The sequence below is a fragment of the Trichosurus vulpecula genome, chromosome 1 (assembly GCF_011100635.1).
Source record: "Trichosurus vulpecula isolate mTriVul1 chromosome 1, mTriVul1.pri, whole genome shotgun sequence".
Taxonomy (NCBI): domain Eukaryota; kingdom Metazoa; phylum Chordata; class Mammalia; order Diprotodontia; family Phalangeridae; genus Trichosurus; species Trichosurus vulpecula.
In genome coordinates this window covers 364333092-364353195 of record NC_050573.1, presented here as the reverse complement: position 1 = coordinate 364353195, position 20104 = coordinate 364333092, and the positions used below count along the sequence as shown (strand labels likewise).

At 43.8% G+C, this 20104-nt stretch overlaps 1 protein-coding gene across 14 annotated transcripts in view; it reads left to right on the top strand.

Annotated features, from left to right (window-relative positions):
* The window catches only part of LOC118847208 (CUGBP Elav-like family member 4), a 152396-nt gene extending 132552 nt beyond the window's left edge, over positions 1–19844 (top strand). For 12 of the 14 annotated variants that reach the window (XM_036755776.1, XM_036755788.1, XM_036755782.1 and 9 more), the window contains 2 exons: positions 9962–10133; positions 19800–19844. In XM_036755776.1, coding sequence (XP_036611671.1) covers positions 9962–10089 — 128 coding nt within the window. In that variant the 3' untranslated portion in view covers positions 10090–10133; positions 19800–19844. Of the gene's footprint in view, positions 1–9961; positions 10134–17670; positions 17758–19304; positions 19329–19799 lie in introns of those variants that run through there. The other 2 variants (XR_005010213.1, XR_005010214.1) reach the window with 2 other exon arrangements.
* The last annotated feature ends 260 nt before the right edge of the window (positions 19845–20104 follow it).

The window sequence follows — 20104 nt, the reverse complement described above, 5'->3', positions numbered from 1 at the left end:
TTGATTTTAAAGCGGCATTTTTAGGGGGAGGTGTGCCCTCCATCCAAGCTCCCTAGCTATGGGAGCTGGGGAATGTCCACAGTATAGTGGAGGAGCCCACCCAATATTGGTGTCTGTCTGCCTCTGGCTCCTTCAAACTCCTGCCCTGATAATCCCCAACAACCCAAGTCTCTTCTTCCCTGCTGAAGGCACTTACTTTGTGCACCCTCAGTTTTCATCTTACCTTTCCTCATCATTCACTGCCACCCACTTTCCTCCCCTTCTACCATCAAACTTCCCTCCTCTCTTTCTTACTTACGTCCTTTCTTTTTCTTTCCCATTTCTCTCTCCTTTTCTCTCTAATTTCCCCTTTCTTCTCTCTCAATTGATCAACTCATATTTACTGATCCCCACTGTACTCCTAGCCCTGAGCTAGGAGCTGTGGAGGACACAGGAGAAGCTGGCAGAAGTTCTTGTCTTGAGGAACTGGAAGTCTCCCTGGTGGGACAAGGATGCACCGTGAACTAACAGTGAGCAGACACAAGGCAGTGCAGGGTTAAGTGCTATTGTGTGATAAAAATGTAACTGCCAAAGGAGTTTAGATGGAGTGTCTTATTGGATCTGGATTGTTGAGGAAGGCTTCTTAGAGGAGGTGGGTAGGATTTCAATGAGCCTGCATGGTGGGGAGAAGAGGCAGATAAAGTAAGGCATCACAACATTGGAGAGGGCCTTGAATGTCAGAATTAGGAATTTGAAGTTAATAAATGCAGGCACAAGGGAACCATTTAAATGGATATTTTTGGGGTGGGGAAAGTGGTGTGCATGACTGATCGGAAGGGGAAAGACAAGTCAGAGAAGCTAGGAGCTCTCTATATCTCCCTCTTCAATTCCCCCTGCATTCATCCCTTCTGTCCTCTTCCTATCTTCTCCCTTTCTCCCTCCCCTAGCCATGCTCCCTCCATCTCCACCAGCTCGCTCTCTCCTGGCATAACTCTCTGAAGAAGTACCCTGCCCTGGCTGCCGCCTTAAATACTGTGAGGCCTGACCTCCAGGTGGGGGGACCTGCCCCATTCTGGGGACTCTGGCTTTCTTTGGACAGTACAGTTGAGGCTGAATGCGGCGGCTCAATCAGCTCTCCAGCCTCTTTCCACTGCAGGGACATTGTACACCCAGTATCAGTCAGAGGTACCCAGACATCTAGGTACTGTTATCTATTCCCCAGGGGCCGGATTCTGAGGCTGGGGTGGGGAGAAGAGGTGTGGGTAGAGAGTCCCCACTATTTTGGAAACTTGGAGTTGGGTCCTCTCTCAGCTTCCCACAGGGACAGGGGATGTGGGCAGATAGAGGGATTATGGAGTTTGTAGAGTAAGAGCCCAAACCACAGCATGTGGGTATAGGGGAATTGTGTGTCTCTTGTCTGTGCAAATCTGTACCCATGAGTTATTCCTGTGTAAGTTTGTGTGTACATGTATCTCTGTATTCAATTTGGTTTGACAAACACATATTAAGTGCCTACTATGCAATCCAAAGATGCCCTCAAGGAGCTTAAAATTTAGTTGGGGGTTGGGAAGGAGAAGATGACATAAATTCCTATAATATAACTTTAAAGATGCCATGCTTAGGAAAGGTCAAATAAATGGCCCAGGAGATTCAAGGAGGGAGAGATCACTTCCTGGATCTCCTGGTGGGGAGGGATGGGGCGGGGGGAGGAGGGGAGGTCAGGAAGGGCCTCATGGAAGAAGGAAAACCTGAGCCGGGTTGTTGAAGAAGGGAAAAGATATCAATAAGTGGAGATGAGAAGCAGGGACTCGGTTCCAGGCATGAGGGATGCACAGAGGCACGAGACAGCAGGACAAGATCTTGGAACAGTGAGTAGCTCACTTTGACTGGAGGGTAGCATATGTATGCAAAGTGGGGGGAGCGATGTGAAATAAGTATGTGATATTAATAAGAGTCGATATTTACATAGAATGCCTTAAAGTTTGCAAAGTGCTTTATATATACATTATCTCATTTGACCTTCACAACTATACAAGGTAGGTGCTATAGGTACTATTATCTCCGTTTTGGAGAAAAGGAAACCCAGGCTCTAAGAAGATTAAGTAACTTGTCTGTGATTATTCAACCAGTAATTAGTGGAGGAGGATTTGAACCCAGGTCTCTTCTGGTTCCAAATCCAGCAAGTACACTTTCACAGAGCCACTGTGTCCCTGGTTGATGTCAGTCCACTCAGAGCCTGAAATGCCAGCCTGAGACTATAGTTTAAGTCAGGAGGCAAGCTTGGTTTTCTTCTCCTCCTTCTCCTCTGGGGCAGGGGAGTGACTGGTTCAGACCTGTGAATTAGGAAGATCACTCCTGCCTCTAAGTGAAAGGCAGACTAGAGCAGAGGGAGATTAGAAGCAGGACAATCAAGCAGGACAATCCATTAATGCATTAATCTGGTTCGCTGGTTCTCAAAGGATGGTCTGGGGACACCTGGGTGTCCCTAAGACCCTTTCAAGGGGTCTGAGGTGTAAACTATTTTCCTATTAATACTAATTTCTAACATGGTAAATAACAACAGATATAACCCACATAAAAACTCTTTTGGGGAGGCCTTCAACCATTTTAAAGAGTATAAAGGGGTCCTTAGGCCAATCCAATCTATTATATATTTATTAAGTACTTACTTACCATGTATGTACAAGGTGCTCTGCTAGATGCTGGGGATATAAAAACAAAATGAAGACCAGTTTCTACCCTCAGGGAGCTCATATTCTGTGGGAAGGGGACAACATAGAAACATATTACATAGTGGGGTGCTGATAAATGTTTAACCACTGGCTCTCTGAGAGAGGGTAATGTACACTGGACTCACTTTTAAATTTAATCTGCATTTTTGTCATTTCCTCCATCATTTTCTTAAGTCTTGACAATCAACAACACAACAAATCAAGCCCTGATTTAGTGTTTGCTGATTTCTGAGGTATAAATGCCCACACTGAAAATTTAACAACTGGCTCTCTCAAGTCAGTTCTAGCTAGCTCCAGCACACTCTGAAAGTATCCATAAGATCATAGGATCTTAAGATCACAGCTTTAGAATTGGAAGGGACCTCAGAGGCTACTGACTCCAACAACCTCATTTTATATATGAAGAAACAAAGGTTTAAGGAGATTATGATTTGTCCAAAGACCACCCAGTTAGTGAGAGAGAGCATTAACAACCGGGAATCATGGATGAGGAAGCATATGAGCTGTGCCCTGAAGGAAGCTAGGGATTCCAGGAGGTGGATGTGAGGAGGGAGTGCATTACAGGAATAGAGGTGCGGAGGTGAGAGACTGTATACCAACTTGATGGAATAGCAAATAACTCCATTTAGTTGGAAAATGAAGTATGAAGAAAGGAGTAACATGAAATAAATATGGAAAGTAGTCTAGAACCAGACTGTGAAAAAGGAAACAGGAAGCTAGAGAAGGCTCAGGGGGCCAGGAAGGGCTCCTGCAGAAGGTGACATTTGAGGAGAGTTGTAAAAGAAGCAAGAGATGTCAAGAGGCAAAGATGAGGAGGGAAAGCATTTCAGGCATGATGGATAGCCTTGGTCAGAGGTGGGTAACCTACAGCCTCGAGGCCACATGCGGCCCTCCAGGTTCTCAAGTGTGGCCCTTTGACTTCACAGAACAAATCCCCTTAATAGAAGGATTTGTTCTGTGAAACTTGGACTCAGTCAAAAGGCTGCACTCAAGGCCCTAGAAAGCCACATGTGGCCTCAAGGTTGCAGGTTCCCCAACCCTGGCTCTAGGCAAAGACAAGGAGACAGGGGATGATACATCTGGGAGTAATCTACGGGAAGATAATAATTGAACCCATGGGAAATGGTGTGATAACCAAGAGAGGGAGGGGGTAGAGTGAAAGAAAGGGAAGAAAACATTTATTAAGCACTCACTGTGTGGCAGGCAGTCTGCTGTGCTTTACTAATATGATCTCATTTGACCCTCACCACAACCCTGTAGGGTGGATACTTTGATTATACCGTTTTACAGCTGAAAAAACTGAGGCAAACAGACATTGACCAGGGTCACACAACTAGCAAATGTCTGAGGCTAGATTTGGACGGGCCCAGTGCTCTATCCACTGTGCCACCCAGCTGCCTCAAGAAAACAAAAGGCAGACTAGGCAAGAAATGATGAGGTAATGGAAGTGGAAGAAAGGGGAATGGACACAAAAGATGTTCCAGAGGCAAAATTGATAGGACTAGAAAACTATTTCAATGTATGGGGCAAAGGAAAGGGGAGTCAGGAACAACTCCATGGTTTACCAGAAAACAGGGCATTTGGGAGTGGGAGGAAGATTTAGGAAAAAAAAGATAATGGGTTGTCCATGCTATAGTGGATCTTAAGGAGAGGTCGAGAATGGAGGCAAAGATTTTGGAGTCATTTTGTATAGAGCTCAAAATTGTCACCACATGTAGATGAAATTGCCAAGGAGAAAGTATAGAGAGGAAAAAAGGAGCAAAGGACAGAGATATGAGGGACGTTTCTGCTGTATAACCTGCCCAGATCTTCCTGATCCCTAAAAAAACAGAGGAAAAAATACAACTTTGACTTGACTATGACATCCCCTCAAGTGACTGTCTTATATCTCTTCCCTTTCGCAACCAAAATTCTAAAAGTCATCACGGGTTGCCTCCATTTCCTCACCTCAATCCCTTGTAATCTGGCTTCTCACCCCACCATTGGATTGAAATTGTTCTCCAAGGTTACCAACAATCTCTCCATTGTTAAATCCAATGGCCTTTCTCAGTCTTTAGCCTTCTTTACCTCTCTTGAGCATTTGACACTGCAGATCACCTCTTTTTGGATACTCTCTTGCCCCTGAATTTTTGAGATGCTACTCTCTCCTTGTTCTCCTTCCCTTCCTGACCTCTCCAGGCTCCAAGTCTCCTTGGCTGGATCATCATGACTCACTCCCTCCTCTTGACTGTCTCCCAGGGTTCTGCCCCAGGCCCGATCTTCTTTCTTTCTATTCTCTCTGGGTGAGCTCTTCATCTCCCAAGAATTTAATTATCATCTCTATAAAGATTACTGCCAAATCTGTATATCCAACTCTTCCTTCTCTCCTGAGCTCCCAAATTAACCATGTCAGAGCCAACCCCAAGAAGCTTTGGTCAATGGCTCCCTGATGCCTCTAAAATGGCTTATAATACAGAGAACACTAAAGCACCTAGATCAAACCAGAACCCAGGTTTCCATAAGCGTGCATTGTATTTACATATATATTTGTGGAGACAGTGATGCTTCCAGAATGTTTCCAGAGTTTCTCTCAGGACCCTGCTTTCATCTCTGGTAGCTACCACCAGTGGTGCTTCATTATGCCAGCAGAGGTAGAGCAGTTTAGGCCAGTGACGTAAAGTTAAATAGAAATGGGGCCACTAAACTACATGTAAAGATCTATGTGGGCTGCATATTGACATAGAGAACCACATATTAATATTATCTATGTTTTATTTTATTTTTTATTTACTTGGTTAAATATTTCCCAATTACTGCCTGGTTTGGGCTGCACTGGGGAGTGTTGTGGGTCTTATGGGGCCCATGGTCTCCATGTTTGACAACTCTGGTTTAGGTAAAACACCATTGTTTATCATAAAGAAAAATGCTGATTTAGAATCATGACATTAAATTCATCATTTAACTAGTGCCTTAGAAGTTTGCAAAGCCCTTTACATACATTATCACATCTAGGCCTGACTACGACAGTGTGAGGTAAGTGCTACAGTTCTTGTTATCTATGTTTTACAGTTGAGGAAATTGAAGCTGAGAGAGGTTAAATTATTTGCCCAGGGTCCCACAGGCAGGACTTAAACCCAAGTCTTCCTAACTCAGCTGCCACTCCCAACATAAAATGTGTGTGAGAGTGTGTGTGAGTGTGTGTGTGTGTGTGTGTGTTTGGCAGAGAGCTAGAGTACTTCTGAAAATAAAGTCTATGCTGTATCACTTAATGACAAAATTCCATCTCTCTCTACTTCAATGTGTTTTTTTTTTCTGCTTCTATCAGAAGATAGGAACGGAGTTTGTTTGTTTTTTCACAGCTTTCATATTCCCTATCCCAGTGTGTTTTCAGCTGTGAAGCAGTTGAAGAGTTAACCGGTATTTTCTTGCTACCTGCTAGAAACAACAATTTCTCAGTGTACGCCATTCAGTGCCAGTGCCCTCGTTAAGGAGCAAACGCTCTTAAGCCAAGCGTCTAAAACGCCCTTTTATTGGAGGTGTAGGACATCATTTGCCCCAGCTATTTCTGATGAACTGAGGGTAACTGGGGTGGGGGAAGGCTCTGGGTAAAGGACCCACTGTGATTGAGAATTTTTCAATTTAATTTGTTAAAAGAGTTGAACTATTTTGGGGGAGGGAACCCTAAAATAATGTTAAAGTTCAAACTAAAACATCTCAAATACATTGCATAAAATAGATTTCTTCTTTTAACTTTTTTTTCATGGAAAGCAACATAATATAGTTAATGAGAGCACTGAATTTGGAATCAAAGGACCTGGGTTTGAATCCTGACTCTGCTATTTGCTACCAATGTGACATTGGGCAAGTTATTTAATTTCTTTGAATCTCAGGTTCTCATCTGTAAAATAAAGGGGTTAGATTAGGTGGCCTTTAACAACCCTTTCCAGCTCCTAATCTATGATCACAGGATCCTTGCTGTCACTGACTGGCTAAAAAAGTTTCTTTTTCTCTCTTCCTTCTATGGTTAGAAATCTCATCTAACCCAGAGAGCTGAGAAAAAAAGGAATGCCTGTTAGTGTTAGTAATCCATATCCATATATAGGTATATCCATATACACATACACACACATCTCTGTGTGTACATGGACCTGTGGACTTATAGTAAGGGCTGATGAGCTTGGAAAGAAGTGATGTCATTCCTTACCCAGAATGCTTTTCAGTATACTATACCACCTCTTGTTATTCAGGGACAAGGTCTATTACACCAAGGCTTAGGAAGTGAGAAGTGACATAGCCTCCTGTGTCCCCAGAGCCTCAGCAATTCCTCATACTGGGCTTATTGACTTAGGTTAGATCTTATAGACTTAGATTAGAATTTCCCCAAAGTTAGAATGGTGTGACTGGAGAAAAAGGAAATCTCTTTACAATCTTCAACCATGGAATTTATAAATAGGGGAAATGAGCCCCATAGTTCTCACATTTAGGGAACCTGTCTGCTGCAGGTGACATGCTCAGGGAAATGCCTAATGCTATCTGATGGTGGACATGTATGGCTCTTGAGGACATAAAACCCCAGAGACTCCTCATCATGTGAAATCCCTCCAACCTCCTCAGGTCTTTCAAAGACCTACAAAGCCCAAAACTTATCTACCAATCTGCCTCTTCCCTTTTCTCCCTTCTTTCATCTTCTTCCTGAATTTAGATACACTGATCCTCATCATCTGTGGCTCTTATCTAGGTCTCTCTCAGATTCTTTCTCCATGTCTGTCTACCTCTCTCTATCCTTCATCTTAGCTCTCTACTCCACTTTTTTAATCTCTCTTTTCTCTCCTCTTCTGCTCACATTTTGTGACTACAGGGCAAAAAAGATCATCCAAAATCAGATAGGACTTTGACTAAAGGCCTACAGAGGGAGAAAACAGTGGTGCTATTGTCTCTTCTGGTGAATACTCTGGTGCCTGAAGTCCATCTAATATTTGTACATATGTTTGTAAGAGTCACGATAAATCAATCAATTAAAGAAAATGGCAGAAAGTAAATAAAAACAACAACAAAATCTCCTAAATTTTGCTTCTGTTTGCATTTTTATTCCCAGAGGAAACTATTTACAAGACCTGCCTTGATTTTGTAAATTAAAAGCTTGGCATTTGACAAAGATGTGAGAATTTCATAAGCTATCCATTTCATTGCACTAAGCAGATAACTCCATTTAGCAAAAGAAAAGGCTTCAGTGACCCAATTATAATTAACCTATAGACTAGAAGTCTAAACTTTTGCACAATTCATGCATTTTGTATGCCTTTTCTTCCTTGGTACTGCCACAATACATTCAGATAATTCAGGAAGATAAAAATTTTGAATTATAACAAATAACAGATCATTTAAACATTTCTGGCAACTGACACATAGAGATATGTTCATCGATCTCTCAGCCTATTCCTGACATTCTCTGGCTTCTGTTCTTTCTCCTCTTGATTACACCCTGCTGGGGGAAGAGAGAGCTAATTGCTGGTGAACAATCTGCCAAAGGGATATCTGGTCAGAAGGGGGCCGCCCCTACAAAATCTACGAGGACTTGAAACTTCAAGTTTCTCCAAAATCTTTTTCTGGGGCCAGGAACAATGGTTCCTTGGAGTGAGGGGAACATGGAGGTCACAGCAACCTCTAGGAAGAGAGCAGGGGGTCCCAGGAGCAGAGGCTTTGACCTTGATCTCCTATGGGACACAGATACAGTGTTATGAAGAGAGCTGGGTCACAGAGTTCAGCAAAATTGTATTTGATGAAGTTCATCCTTTGGTCTATAATGGCCCTTTCTGTGCCCTTTACTCTTCCCCCCCCCCCCCGCCCCCACCCTATTACCCCTATATTACTAGGTACCAAATGCTCTCTTACCTAGACACTAAGAACTAAATATGTTCCTCTTGGGTGGAGGGAGGAATTGCATTTCAAAAGAGAATCTTGGAGAAGGTCATACTCACCACAAAGAAATTAAGTAATAATATAGAATTGCAGGCAATGGGAGAGGGGAGAGATTTTCACATAGAGAGAACTTCTGGCCTTGCTCATAACATGCCACAGCAGGCAACTATTTGTTCTGCCTATGGGTAAGGCCAGCCCTGGTATCTGAGCCCAAACTTCCTCAAATCCAAAGGAGGCTGAGGTCAGATGATCTAGGTTCCAATCCTGGCTCTGCTACTTACTACTTGTATGACCTTGGGTAAATCCCTTTACTTCTCTGGGCCTCAATTTCCTCATTTGTAAAATGGTGAAGTGGGGAATGGACTAGCTGATATCTAGGTTCCCTTCTCCCTCTAAATCCCATGATTTTATGACCTTGGAAGCTCTTCATGAAGGGTTGAGAGGGGGAACTGGAAGGCCAGGAGATGGCCACTTTGGGGGTAGGATTTAGAGAGAATTCTTATTCAGAAATGGGTTGCACTAGATGGTCTCGGAGGTACTTTCAATCACGGAGATGAGGCGTGGCTGCTCCTTACTGATGCAGGTACCCGCTGAGCAGATGTCTGGGAGGGGCACGGGCTGGAGTCTGGGAGGGGGGCACTAGCCCTGAGGGTTTCTGAATCGAGAATTGTATTTCCTTCTGCAAAAGACACAGGCAGTACTGTGGAAGAGGGTCCCAAGAGTTTGGGGAGGTGGGGGGGAGAGGGATAAACTGAAAGACTGGGCAGGAGGTTTTGGGGAAGATGGCACCACGCTCTGGTGAGTCCATTAACGAATGTATGCTCCCTGCCTCAACTCGGTGCGCGGCGATGTGCCGGGAGGGGATCCTGCCTCCAGGAAACCTCAGGTCTGATGGGGAAGACATAGGATTATGGGATTTCAGAGTTGAAAGGCACCTTAGAGGCCATCTAATCCAACCCACCACCCATCCCGATTTTACAGATGAGGAAACTGAGACCCAGAGAGGTGAAGTGACTTGCCCCAGGTCACACAGGTAGTAAGTAGCAGAGTCGGGATTCTTACCCAGGTCTTCTGACTCCAAATCCAGGGCTGTCTCCACCACTCCACGCTGGATGACGGCACCTCTGTGGGGCTGTACCCCCAGGGAGGGGGGCGGGGGGAGCTGCCTCGGAATTCCCTCCCAGCCACCTCATCGACGCCTCTCCCCGTCCCTTCCTTCCTTCCTCCCCTGCCCTCCCCCTCCGGCCCCCAGTGTTTCCCCCCACCCCGGGTGGAGTCGCGGACGGCGGCGTGGACGGCCCCGAGGCGGCCCCGTGGAAACCCCGGCCCTCGGTCTCCCCGTGTCCCCGCAGGCTTCGTGAGCTTCGACAACCCGGCCAGCGCGCAGACGGCCATCCAGGCCATGAACGGCTTCCAGATCGGCATGAAGCGGCTCAAGGTGCAGCTCAAGCGGCCGAAAGACGCCAATCGCCCCTACTGAGCGCCGGCGGGAGCGTCCCCCGGGGGAAACCAGGACTCGCACAGGTAACTGGGGCCGGGAGCGGACGCGGGGCCGCGGGTCAGGGGCCAGAGCCCGGGGAGGAGGGAGGGGGCGGGGCCCGACCGCTCGGACCCGCCGCTGGCCGCCGCCGTCTGCTCCTCCCGACCTACCTCGAGGCTTTCCTGGGACCCGCCGACCCCGGTCCTCCCATGCCATCCTGTGCCCGGCCTCCTCCCCCCTGCTTGCCCACTGGGCGTGGGGTGGCAGGAGGGGACGTCAGCTTCCCCCTGCTGAGGACGGCTTGGGAAGTCGGGGATAGGTAGGAGAGGGGGAGCCAAGCTGGCCAAGAGGAACCAAGGCAATTGGGAAACAGCCTGCCCCCAGCCTTGGATTAAGCAATCTCCCGGAGAGGAAACTGGGCCCTCAGGAATCTTCCCTGGCTCAGGTTAGGGCGTTAGAATGTTTGGGTCCGAGTTAAGTTGAGCATCTCCTCCCTCCCTAACTTCCTCCTCCCACCTCTATGACAACTGGCAAATTCTCTTCTCTCAGGGCCTAAGTCTGCCCAGCTGAAATGAGGAGAATCATTTCCCCCTTCTGAGCCTGAAGTGAGTCCTTTTGGGAATGGCCCGAACCCAACTGAGAGCTTTCAGTCAGAAGATAGTGAAGTGGGATGGCAGGGCTGATGCCTGGGGGTGGGGGAAGGGGGGAAGAGAGACATACAGAATGACAACAGACTAAAGAATATTAGTTGGAGGATACATAAGGTGAAAACTGACTTGTTCAGATCTGAAACAGTTTAAACACCTCAACTATTCAAAGGGGTAAAGAAAGATTTGGAGCCAGAGCACATGGGTTTCAAACCCTACTCTGCTCCTTACTATGTGTGTGACCTTGGGCAAGTAACTTACCCCTCTGGGACTCAGTTTCCTCTTCTCTATAATGAGGGGATTGGACTAGATTATCCCTAAGGGTTTTTCCAGCTCTAAATCTTTGCTCCAAGAGAATGTAAGCTTGTTGAGAACAGGGACAGTTATGTTTTTGCCTTTGTATTGTCAATGCCTAGCACATAGTAAGCACTTAATAAGTGTTTGCTGAACAATTAGATGATCCTATGATCATACTTCTGGCAAGAGTTCAATCTTACCTGAACCCTCACAATAGCTGCCACAAAGTTCTGTCCAAATATATTAATAATTCTAACAATTTCCCAGCTCATAGCCCATTATTAGAAGCAGAGGAGGAAGGTGGTTGGTGGTACTAGTGATAGGTATGTAGAAAGTGAATAAGAGTAAAAAAAAAAAGCTAAAGGCACAGTACTATTTTACTGAACATGTAATAGAGGGTCATAGTGATGACCCTGAGTTATCAGGAAAAAATTAGATTACATTCAGTATCTTGTCTTTGCAGCTAGATGGCACACTGCATAGAGTACTGGCCCTGAAGTCCTGAAGAACTAATTTCAAATCCAGCCTCAGAGACCTACTGGCTGTGTGATCCTGGGCTTCCTTGGCAAAGATACTGGAGTTGTTTGCCATTTCCTTTTGCAGTTCCTTTTATAGATGAGGAAACTGAGACAAACTAGGTTAAGTGATTTGCCCAGGGTCACACAGCTAGTAAGTATCTGAGGCAGTATTTGAACACAGGTCTTCCTGACTCCAGAGCCAGCGCTCTAGCCACCTAGCTGCCCACCTAGCAATACAGGCTTGGGCAACTAAGTTAGCCACCTCTCTAGGTCTCAATTTCCTCATTCCATTCAATTCAATAAACATATATTAAGCACTTTTACTATATGCTAGGCCATGTGCTAAGGGACAGAGCCTTTTTTTCAAATGGTTCTGAGATTTCATCTATGTAAGGAACTACCTCCAAGCATATAGATCAGCCACTACTCTACCTGGATTGAGATGTGGCGTGACTTGTCCAGGGTCACACAACCTATATGTATCAGAGGCAGGACTTGAACCCAGGTCTTACTGACTCTGAGGCTAGCTTTCTATTGACTGTTTCAAGGCTGCCTCTCCTCCAGTCAATCAGTAAACAACCCTTGATTAAATATCTACAATGATAAGCACTGGGCTGGGAGGTAGGGATACAAAGCCAAAAATGAAACAATTTCTTCCCTCAGGGGGCTTACATTCTACCAGAGGAGGCAATGTAGACATAAAGAAGTCAACATGCAGAATAAATACAGAACAAGTATGAGGTAGCTAGGGAGCAATCAGTGAAGGCTTGGAGGAGAGGGTGGTACTTGTGCTGAATCTTGAAGGAAGTGAGAGATTCCATGAAGCAAAGGTAAAGAAGGAATGGACAGAGAAAACACTGGAACATAGAGTGTGAAGAGGGAGTAATGTATAATGAAGTTGGATAGATGGAGTGAGGCCAAGCCATAAAGGGCTTCAAAAGCCAAACAGAGGAGGGTTGTTTTGTTTTTGTTTGTTTTTATAGGAAGCCACTGGAGTTTATTGATCAAGGGAGTGACATGATCAGACCTATGCTCAAGGAAACTTATTTTGAGACCTATATGGAAGATGAATGGATAGAAATGGGCAGACTTGGGGCAAGGAGACCAGTTAGAAGGCCATTACGATAGACCAGGGCAGACATGATGAGAGCCTGAACTAAGATGTTAGCCATGTGAGCAAAGAAAAAGGATTGAACATGAGAGATGTTGTGGAGGTAGAAATGGTAAGATTTGGTAACTGATTGGCCATGTGGGGTGAAAGAGAGAGAGAGAAGTTACGGACAATGCAAAGATAACAAATCTGGGAAACTGAAAGAATGGTGGTCCTTGTTAGAAATACAGGTAAAGAGAAGGATCCTTTTAGGGGAAGCATTAATGGGTTTTGTTTTGGACATGTTGAATTTGGGATGTCTCAAGGACATCTGCTTCGAAATATCCAATTAGCTCAGGAGAGGCTGGGCCTAGATAAAATAGGGAAAAATCTGTGACTTATTTGCGTAGAGATGATAATAAAACAATGGGAGATGATGATGAAAGTGATGATGATGATGATGATGATGATGATGACGATGATGTAAATGAAAATCTAGAGGGAGAAGAGGGCTCAGACAAAACTTTGGAATATGCCTGCAGTTAGGAGGCATAATACGGATGGTGAGCCAGCAAAGCAGACTGAGACAGGTAATCAGAGAGGGAGGACGAGATCCAGAAAAGAATGGTGTTATCATAATCCAGGAGGAGAGGATGTTCAACAGTGTCACCATAGCAGAGAGGTCAAGAATTTGTACTGAGAAAAGACTGTCAGTTTGTGCAGTTAAGAAGTTGGAGAAAAATTTGGAAAGAACAGTTTCAGCTGAGTGAGGTCAGAAGCTGAATTGCATAGGGTTGAAGACTGAGTGAAAGTAGAGGTCATGGGGGCAATAAGCACAAAAGCTTTTTCTAGGAGTTTGAGAAAGGGAGAGCAGATCTATGTAGGACAATAGTTTAAAAAGGTAGTATGGTGTAGTGAAGGTTGCCGCCCTCAAGTAGCTACTTTCTGCTAGGAGGCAGCAGAGGAGAGTGGAAAACCCTCTGTACCCAGTCAGATGTGGACTTATATCTCTCTTAGTTTGGATCTTGGACTAATCACTTCATCTTTCTGAGATTCCACTTCCCCATTTGCAAAACAGGGTCCAGGCTCTTATCCAGGATCTATGTTCTGCTTGAGTCCTCTAAGTCTACAAATCCTAGGGATGGGGGCCACAGTAGCCACAGATGATCCACAGTAGCCTGTGGATTGCAACTTTCCAGGACAGCCTCATCTCTCTGAGTTGGATTCCTATCCTACCTAGTGGCAAAAGGAATCTCTCAAATTCTCTTCCAGCCCAGGGATTCTGATGCTAAGAGACACATACCCACAGCAACAGAACAGTTACAGAAACAAAGAGGGGCAAAGGGACAGAGAGACAGAGAAAGCAGATGCTAAAAGTGGAAGATATGATGCCCCCAATAACTAACATAACCTGTGAACAACCATTTAGCATTGACTCCTGGGGGAGAAATACATATTGAGAATGAATGTAAGGGAATGTGTGTCTGGATAAGTAAGTAAGGAGAGAGGGGAAAAAGATGGAGACAGAGCATATTGTGTGACTGTAACTGTTTATGAGTGTACGTTTGTCCCATATATGTGTGTGTTTGTATGTCCCTTTTAGCTCTAAATTCTATGATAGAATTTGTAAAAATGTGTCTGTGAGTGTTTGTTTGGGTGCCTGTATGCACATGTGCTTCCTATCAGGGGCTCCAGCTGAGCTGTTAGAAGGTTACTTATTTACTTTATTCAAACTCTTAGTACACTGCAGAGTAACTGTCAAGTCCCATAGGATGGACCGTAGCCTTAAACTCAGGGACCACCATACCTAAATTCATGCCCTGGTTCGGTGTGGAAACTGATTCCCTAAAGCCCTTTTCCACCATTCTTTTGAATAGACTTGGTTGACATAAGAGCTGGAAAATGAGGTAGCTGGGAATGGGCAAAATAGCACAGATCAGAGTTCTTTTGACAGAGTTGGGATTTTGTAGAGAGACAGGGTTAGAAAGGTCGGTGGGATAGGGCTAGTTGTTAATGATGTGGGGACCTATATGTGTTGGCTGAGGATGAAGCTGTATGATGGTGGAGCAGGCCATCGAAGGAAGGCCAGGCAAAAGAATTGATTCAGGCCTTCCACAAGCTCAAAAAGACAACCAGCTCTCAATTCCTTCCGCATCTCTGCCCTGGCTGGTGTCACCTCAAACTATCAAGAAGTATAGTTGGCATCCCTTAAGTAAAAAACAAAACTGCAAAGCAAAATCTGTTGTGTATCAGTAACTTAAGAGTAACTGACTTTTAGATTGCCTATTTTGGAGGAACAGTGTGAGGGAAGACAGAAAGCCTTTGGGGACTAAGAATTGGGGGGCGGGGGTAGTAGTAGTAGTTTCAGACTGAAAAATAAGAAGCAGAAGGCTAAAGGGGAGTGGAGAAGAAAAAATGACACTGAAAATAACTTTCAACCAAACAAAACAGGAACACTAGAATGCATGAAATATGCTAAGACCAAGGCATGATGTAAGCAACTCTATTAAAAATGAGGGAACCTAGAAGTTAAATTTGATTGCCTGTCCACAGAGGCTACTTCCTCCAGGCTGGAAGGGAGACTGGAGAATGGAAGGGCTGGGGGTAAGACATAGTGAAGGGTGTGGGGAGGCTAAGAGGGGCAGGGTGGTGGGGTCTATAGCAGAGAAATATAAACTCAAGCCTAATCCCAGTGTTACATTTTATGGCCATATTACCAACCTTCCACTGATGCCCTTAATCCCATACACTACCCACATCTGTCTGTGGCCTCTCATTGCCCGGTGCAACATGTCATCTTGTTTCAAGGCATTCCTGTGCTCTGGGCAACATTTGAAAATTGGGCCCCTGTCTCATAGACTTTGAACTTTCACTACAACACATATGATTTGACTTATGCCTGTATCATAGATCGCAGAATATCATGGCTTTAAAAATGTGAATTTATCAAAATTCATATTAGAACGTGTACCTTGTAGCTTTCCAGGCACATGCTTACTCTGCCTTCCCAGATCTACAGTACCATATCCTCCTAAGGCCAGCACATATAACATTGCCTGTTTCATACACCCCCAAGAGTCATCCCCAACTCAGTCAGATATGAAACCCTAGAAAACACAGCCCTGGGGAAGGAGAGGTCAGACCTTTCAGTACTACAGCCATATTTTCTTTAGGGCAAAGGCTGGTTCATTTCAGGCCCCATCTCTCCATGAATTCCCTTGTAGCTCCAAGTAATGGCTTTCCATGTAGCTAGCATATGCATACACAGGCCATACTTACATTCACATCACCTGAATATGTCAACACCCATGCTCTCAGAGCATTTAGAGGGGAGGAAAAGAATCTTGCCAGGTCTCTGTGCAAGAATTTTGTACCAAGTGGAGTCATAGAAATATATAAGGAGTGCATAAAAATATAAGTAAAAGAGAAGAGTCCCTTCTTCATCTTTCCAGCAACGTTACTGGTTTGTGGAACTGACAGTCAATATCAGAACAGGACCTGGTGCTGATTCAAAGCTCAGCCAGCTGGCAACAGGACAGGAAATTGCTGATTAAAAGCAAGAAGAATGTTCCAGGGAGCAGCAGGCTGAGGTTGCAGAGAGTCTGTTATTACACTTAAGTCCCCAAAACAATAGAAGGCAACATTACTACTTCTTTAACTTAGTACATAGACAACACCTTTTATTTCACAAATGTTTTCTGAGTACCCACAATGGACAAGCACTTGAAAAATAAATTAGTACCCTGTGGACTTGGGAGTGGGAATTTGGGCCTTGAAAACCATTAGTAGCTATGGAATATGTTTGTGGATTCTTCCAACAATTGCCTTAACTAATTTATTTCTAATACATTTAAAATTTCTGAAGTGAATCTGTTTTATGGAGTGTTTTCTGGAATATTCTGTGAGAGGAACCATGGGTCGGGTGGGAAGATGGTCATGAAATCAAGTCATCCACCATTGGTCATCACTAGGTTGAGATCCACTTAAGGAGGCAGTATGGGACAGTGGAAAGAACGCTGATTCTGAAATTAGAAGACCTAAGTTCAAATCCTACCTCTGATACTTACCACTTGTGTGACCTTGGGCAAGTACCTTAATTTTCTTAGGCCTCAGTTTCCTCATCTAAAAAATGAGGAGGTTGGATTCGAGGGCTTTTCAGGTCCTTTTAAAAGTTCTAGAACTGTGAAGCCAATTCTGTAATATCTGCCAGGGGAGGACTGAAAACATGAGCCCTCAAGGGAGTAAGTGGTGCCTCTGTGATCATTTTGTCTATTTTATTTCTGCTACCTTCTCCCCACCCCACCCCCACCCTAAGCCCCATCCAAGTCTCATCAAGCCAGACCGGGAACATATGCCTCCAGCAGCCACGGAGGAGCTGGGGAAGGGGGGAGAGGATGGTGTTGGGGGAGAGAGAAAGAGCCAAGGAGTGTAATAGATCGACACATCGCTCACTGAGACCTGTGGTTGACAAAAGTGGTTTTCAGGGCTCTTTTGTATTTTTTCTGGCCTATTTGACAAACCACCCTGTTATCTGCTTTCCTCTGCCCAATGCATGATATTGGTAGCAACACTGTGTGAGGTTCCCGCTACTGTTCACAATGTATCATGTGTCTGCATAAACAACCGTGTATGTGTCCGTCTCTCTCTGCTGGCTTCCAACATCCTTTACTTATGTTCATTTCTGTTCTCTCATGATTTGATTGCTGTTCTGCCATTAGAGCTTTTGGATTGATGCTGTGTTCTGGTGCTGTATATATAGATATTTTTTCCTTTTAATTTCTTTTAATTTCTTCCCTTTCTCCATCCCCAACCCAATCCAATTGTCCCTTCCACTTCCCTGAGCCCCAACCCCACTCCTTCCTTTGTCTTTCCTATCTTTTCCAAACTCTCTCTCTCACTTTCTCTCTCTCATTCTCTCTCTCTCGTTCTCTCATTCTCTCTCTCTCTCTCTCTCCATATATATATATATTATATATAAAAAAATCTTTTCTTCTTTTGTCATTCAATCAAATTCCAACAACCCAACCAGGGCCAGTCAAATCCACCACAGTCTCGCGCTGAGCTAGGAATAAAGTTCACGTAATCTCATGAGAGTGGAGAATACAGTCCCCCATCCGTAAGTTCAAATCAACTCAAAGTTCACAGTGTGACATGATGGCGTCATGTAACAAGGCTAAGAATTGGTTGCATGACAATTGCCGTCAAGTTTCGTGGAGGTGCTGTGATTGGAGCATTTTTTTCTTGGATGTTGTACCCGTTGATGATTGGCCAGTCATGATCACACGTGCATTTCTTTGACTTTTGTGCTGCCACAACCTTTTTTGCTGTGCTCATTTTCGTTTCGTTCTTGGTGCTTGCAGTGGTTTTACTTTCTGTTGTTTGGTTTTTCTCGTTCAGCGTTTTTTATGCTTCTCTAGATGTCACTTAGAGAAAAAAAATGAAACAAAAAAAAAGAAACAAAAATATTAAAATAAAGATGGATTCCTGAATTCTCAGACATGGGATCATTTAACTGTGCAAACCATTATTTTTTCTTAAAATGAGGAAAAAGTTTAAAAAATATTTATGCGTGGTTGATTTCCTTGCACTTGAAAATATTGTGATTTTATTTTTTTCTGGAGATTTGGGGGCCTTTTTCAATTGACACTTTCCTGGGCTTGGGTTTTTATTTTTTCCCCAGTTAGGCTATTTCAAATCTCACTCCAAAATGAAAAAAAACCAAAACTCTACAGTAACAGAATGATTTAAAATAATATGAACAAAATGAACAAAAAAGCTAGAGTACAAAGCCTGAGGCCTCTGAGTGAGTGCCCGTGTAATAATTATAAGGTTTGTATTGTAGCCACCACCTTTGCTAAATTATTGGTCGGGAGTGGATGGGGGTTGGAGTTCCGGGTGGGTTTTTTTGGTTGGTTTGGGGAAAAAAATAGTCCTTACACAAAAGCAAAATGCATCTTTTTGTTTACAACTGAAAAAGGGTCCTTGACAAGTGTTTTTTAATTTTATTATTATTATTTTATTTGGTGTTGTAATTGTTTAGACTGCTGTGTACGGTTTGCTGTTTGTTGAATCAACAGTGTGAAAAACCTGCCAGCATGGATTGATATACGCATGACACTTCCCCCCATGGGGGCTTTGCAATTCTAACTTTCTTGATGTAATTAGTCACCCCCATGTATAAGTGAAAGCTGCTTGCTAGAATGAAGATGACTTTCTTCTGCTAATATGCAATGATTAAGCATTCTTCTCAAATGGTGATTCTAGTCAGATCATGATTTTTCTTTAAAAAAAAAAAAACTCCCCCAAACTACTATTTTTCAGCTATTGAGAACTGTTTGAATTATTTGTCTCGGTTTGGTTATTAACCGTTTTAACTTCCTTTGCTTTCCCCTTCCCACTTCCTCAAACTCCCGAATTTCTGCTAAATTCCCTTTCATATAAGAGAAAAATATGTTTATGTCTACATAGATATCAACATATTCCATCTATATATACATATATGCACAGATATACACATGACTACATATATCCATATATCCAGGTATACATATGTATACACAGCCTTGCAAATAGCTACCAGCCTAGGAAGGGAAGCAATTGGTGGTTGGTGGGTGAAGATTCTAGAATGTGTCATTTAACTGGTTTATCTTTCTCCTCTTCCAGAGGGGCAACGTAGGGAGTGGGCTGCTAGAACTTTGCTACTTTGTTTGCCAGGTAACTGTATACATATTGTATCCTTAGTAACTCCTTCACAGAGAACAAGTTAAGTGGAAGACTCAGAACCCATTTTTTCAATTCTTCTTTTTGATAATACCCTAGCACTTCAGAACCCAAATCAAGTAATTGGGGGTACGGGTGGGACTTGGGAGGAACTGATGGATGGACACATTCTCACCACAACTCCACATCAACCACAATCACCTCCCCTGACCACGCCCTGATCTTTTTCTTACTCAAAGTATAGAAATGAACTTCTTTATATTTTATCATGATCATGACTAATTTGCAACACAGGACTCCTTACTCTCCCACCTTTCTCAAAGAATGCCCCCACTTCCCACTTCAGGGCAGGGTACCTTGTGATGTTTGATCTTTTGATGCCATTTTGCCCCTGTTGCTCCCGTCTCAGCTTAATTGGCCTGGTTTTCTTCATTTTAGGGCAGGATGCTGAATGGGCTACATTAAAAAAAAAAACAAAACCTATATATATATATATAAATGAGAACTGTTGGATGACACCTTTGACATATCAGCCAATATCAATATCAATCAAGCTGAAGACTCCAGACACTCTCTTTGACTGTAATATTTCTTCAAGAAAAGGATCGCGTCTATGGAGTTCAGAGGATACGCACTTGGGGAAAAAATATACATATGACTTAAAGAAGATGATGAAGAAGAAAAAAACAAACATAAACATACACAAAAGGAAACTAACTTTAAAAAATAAAACAAAAATAGAC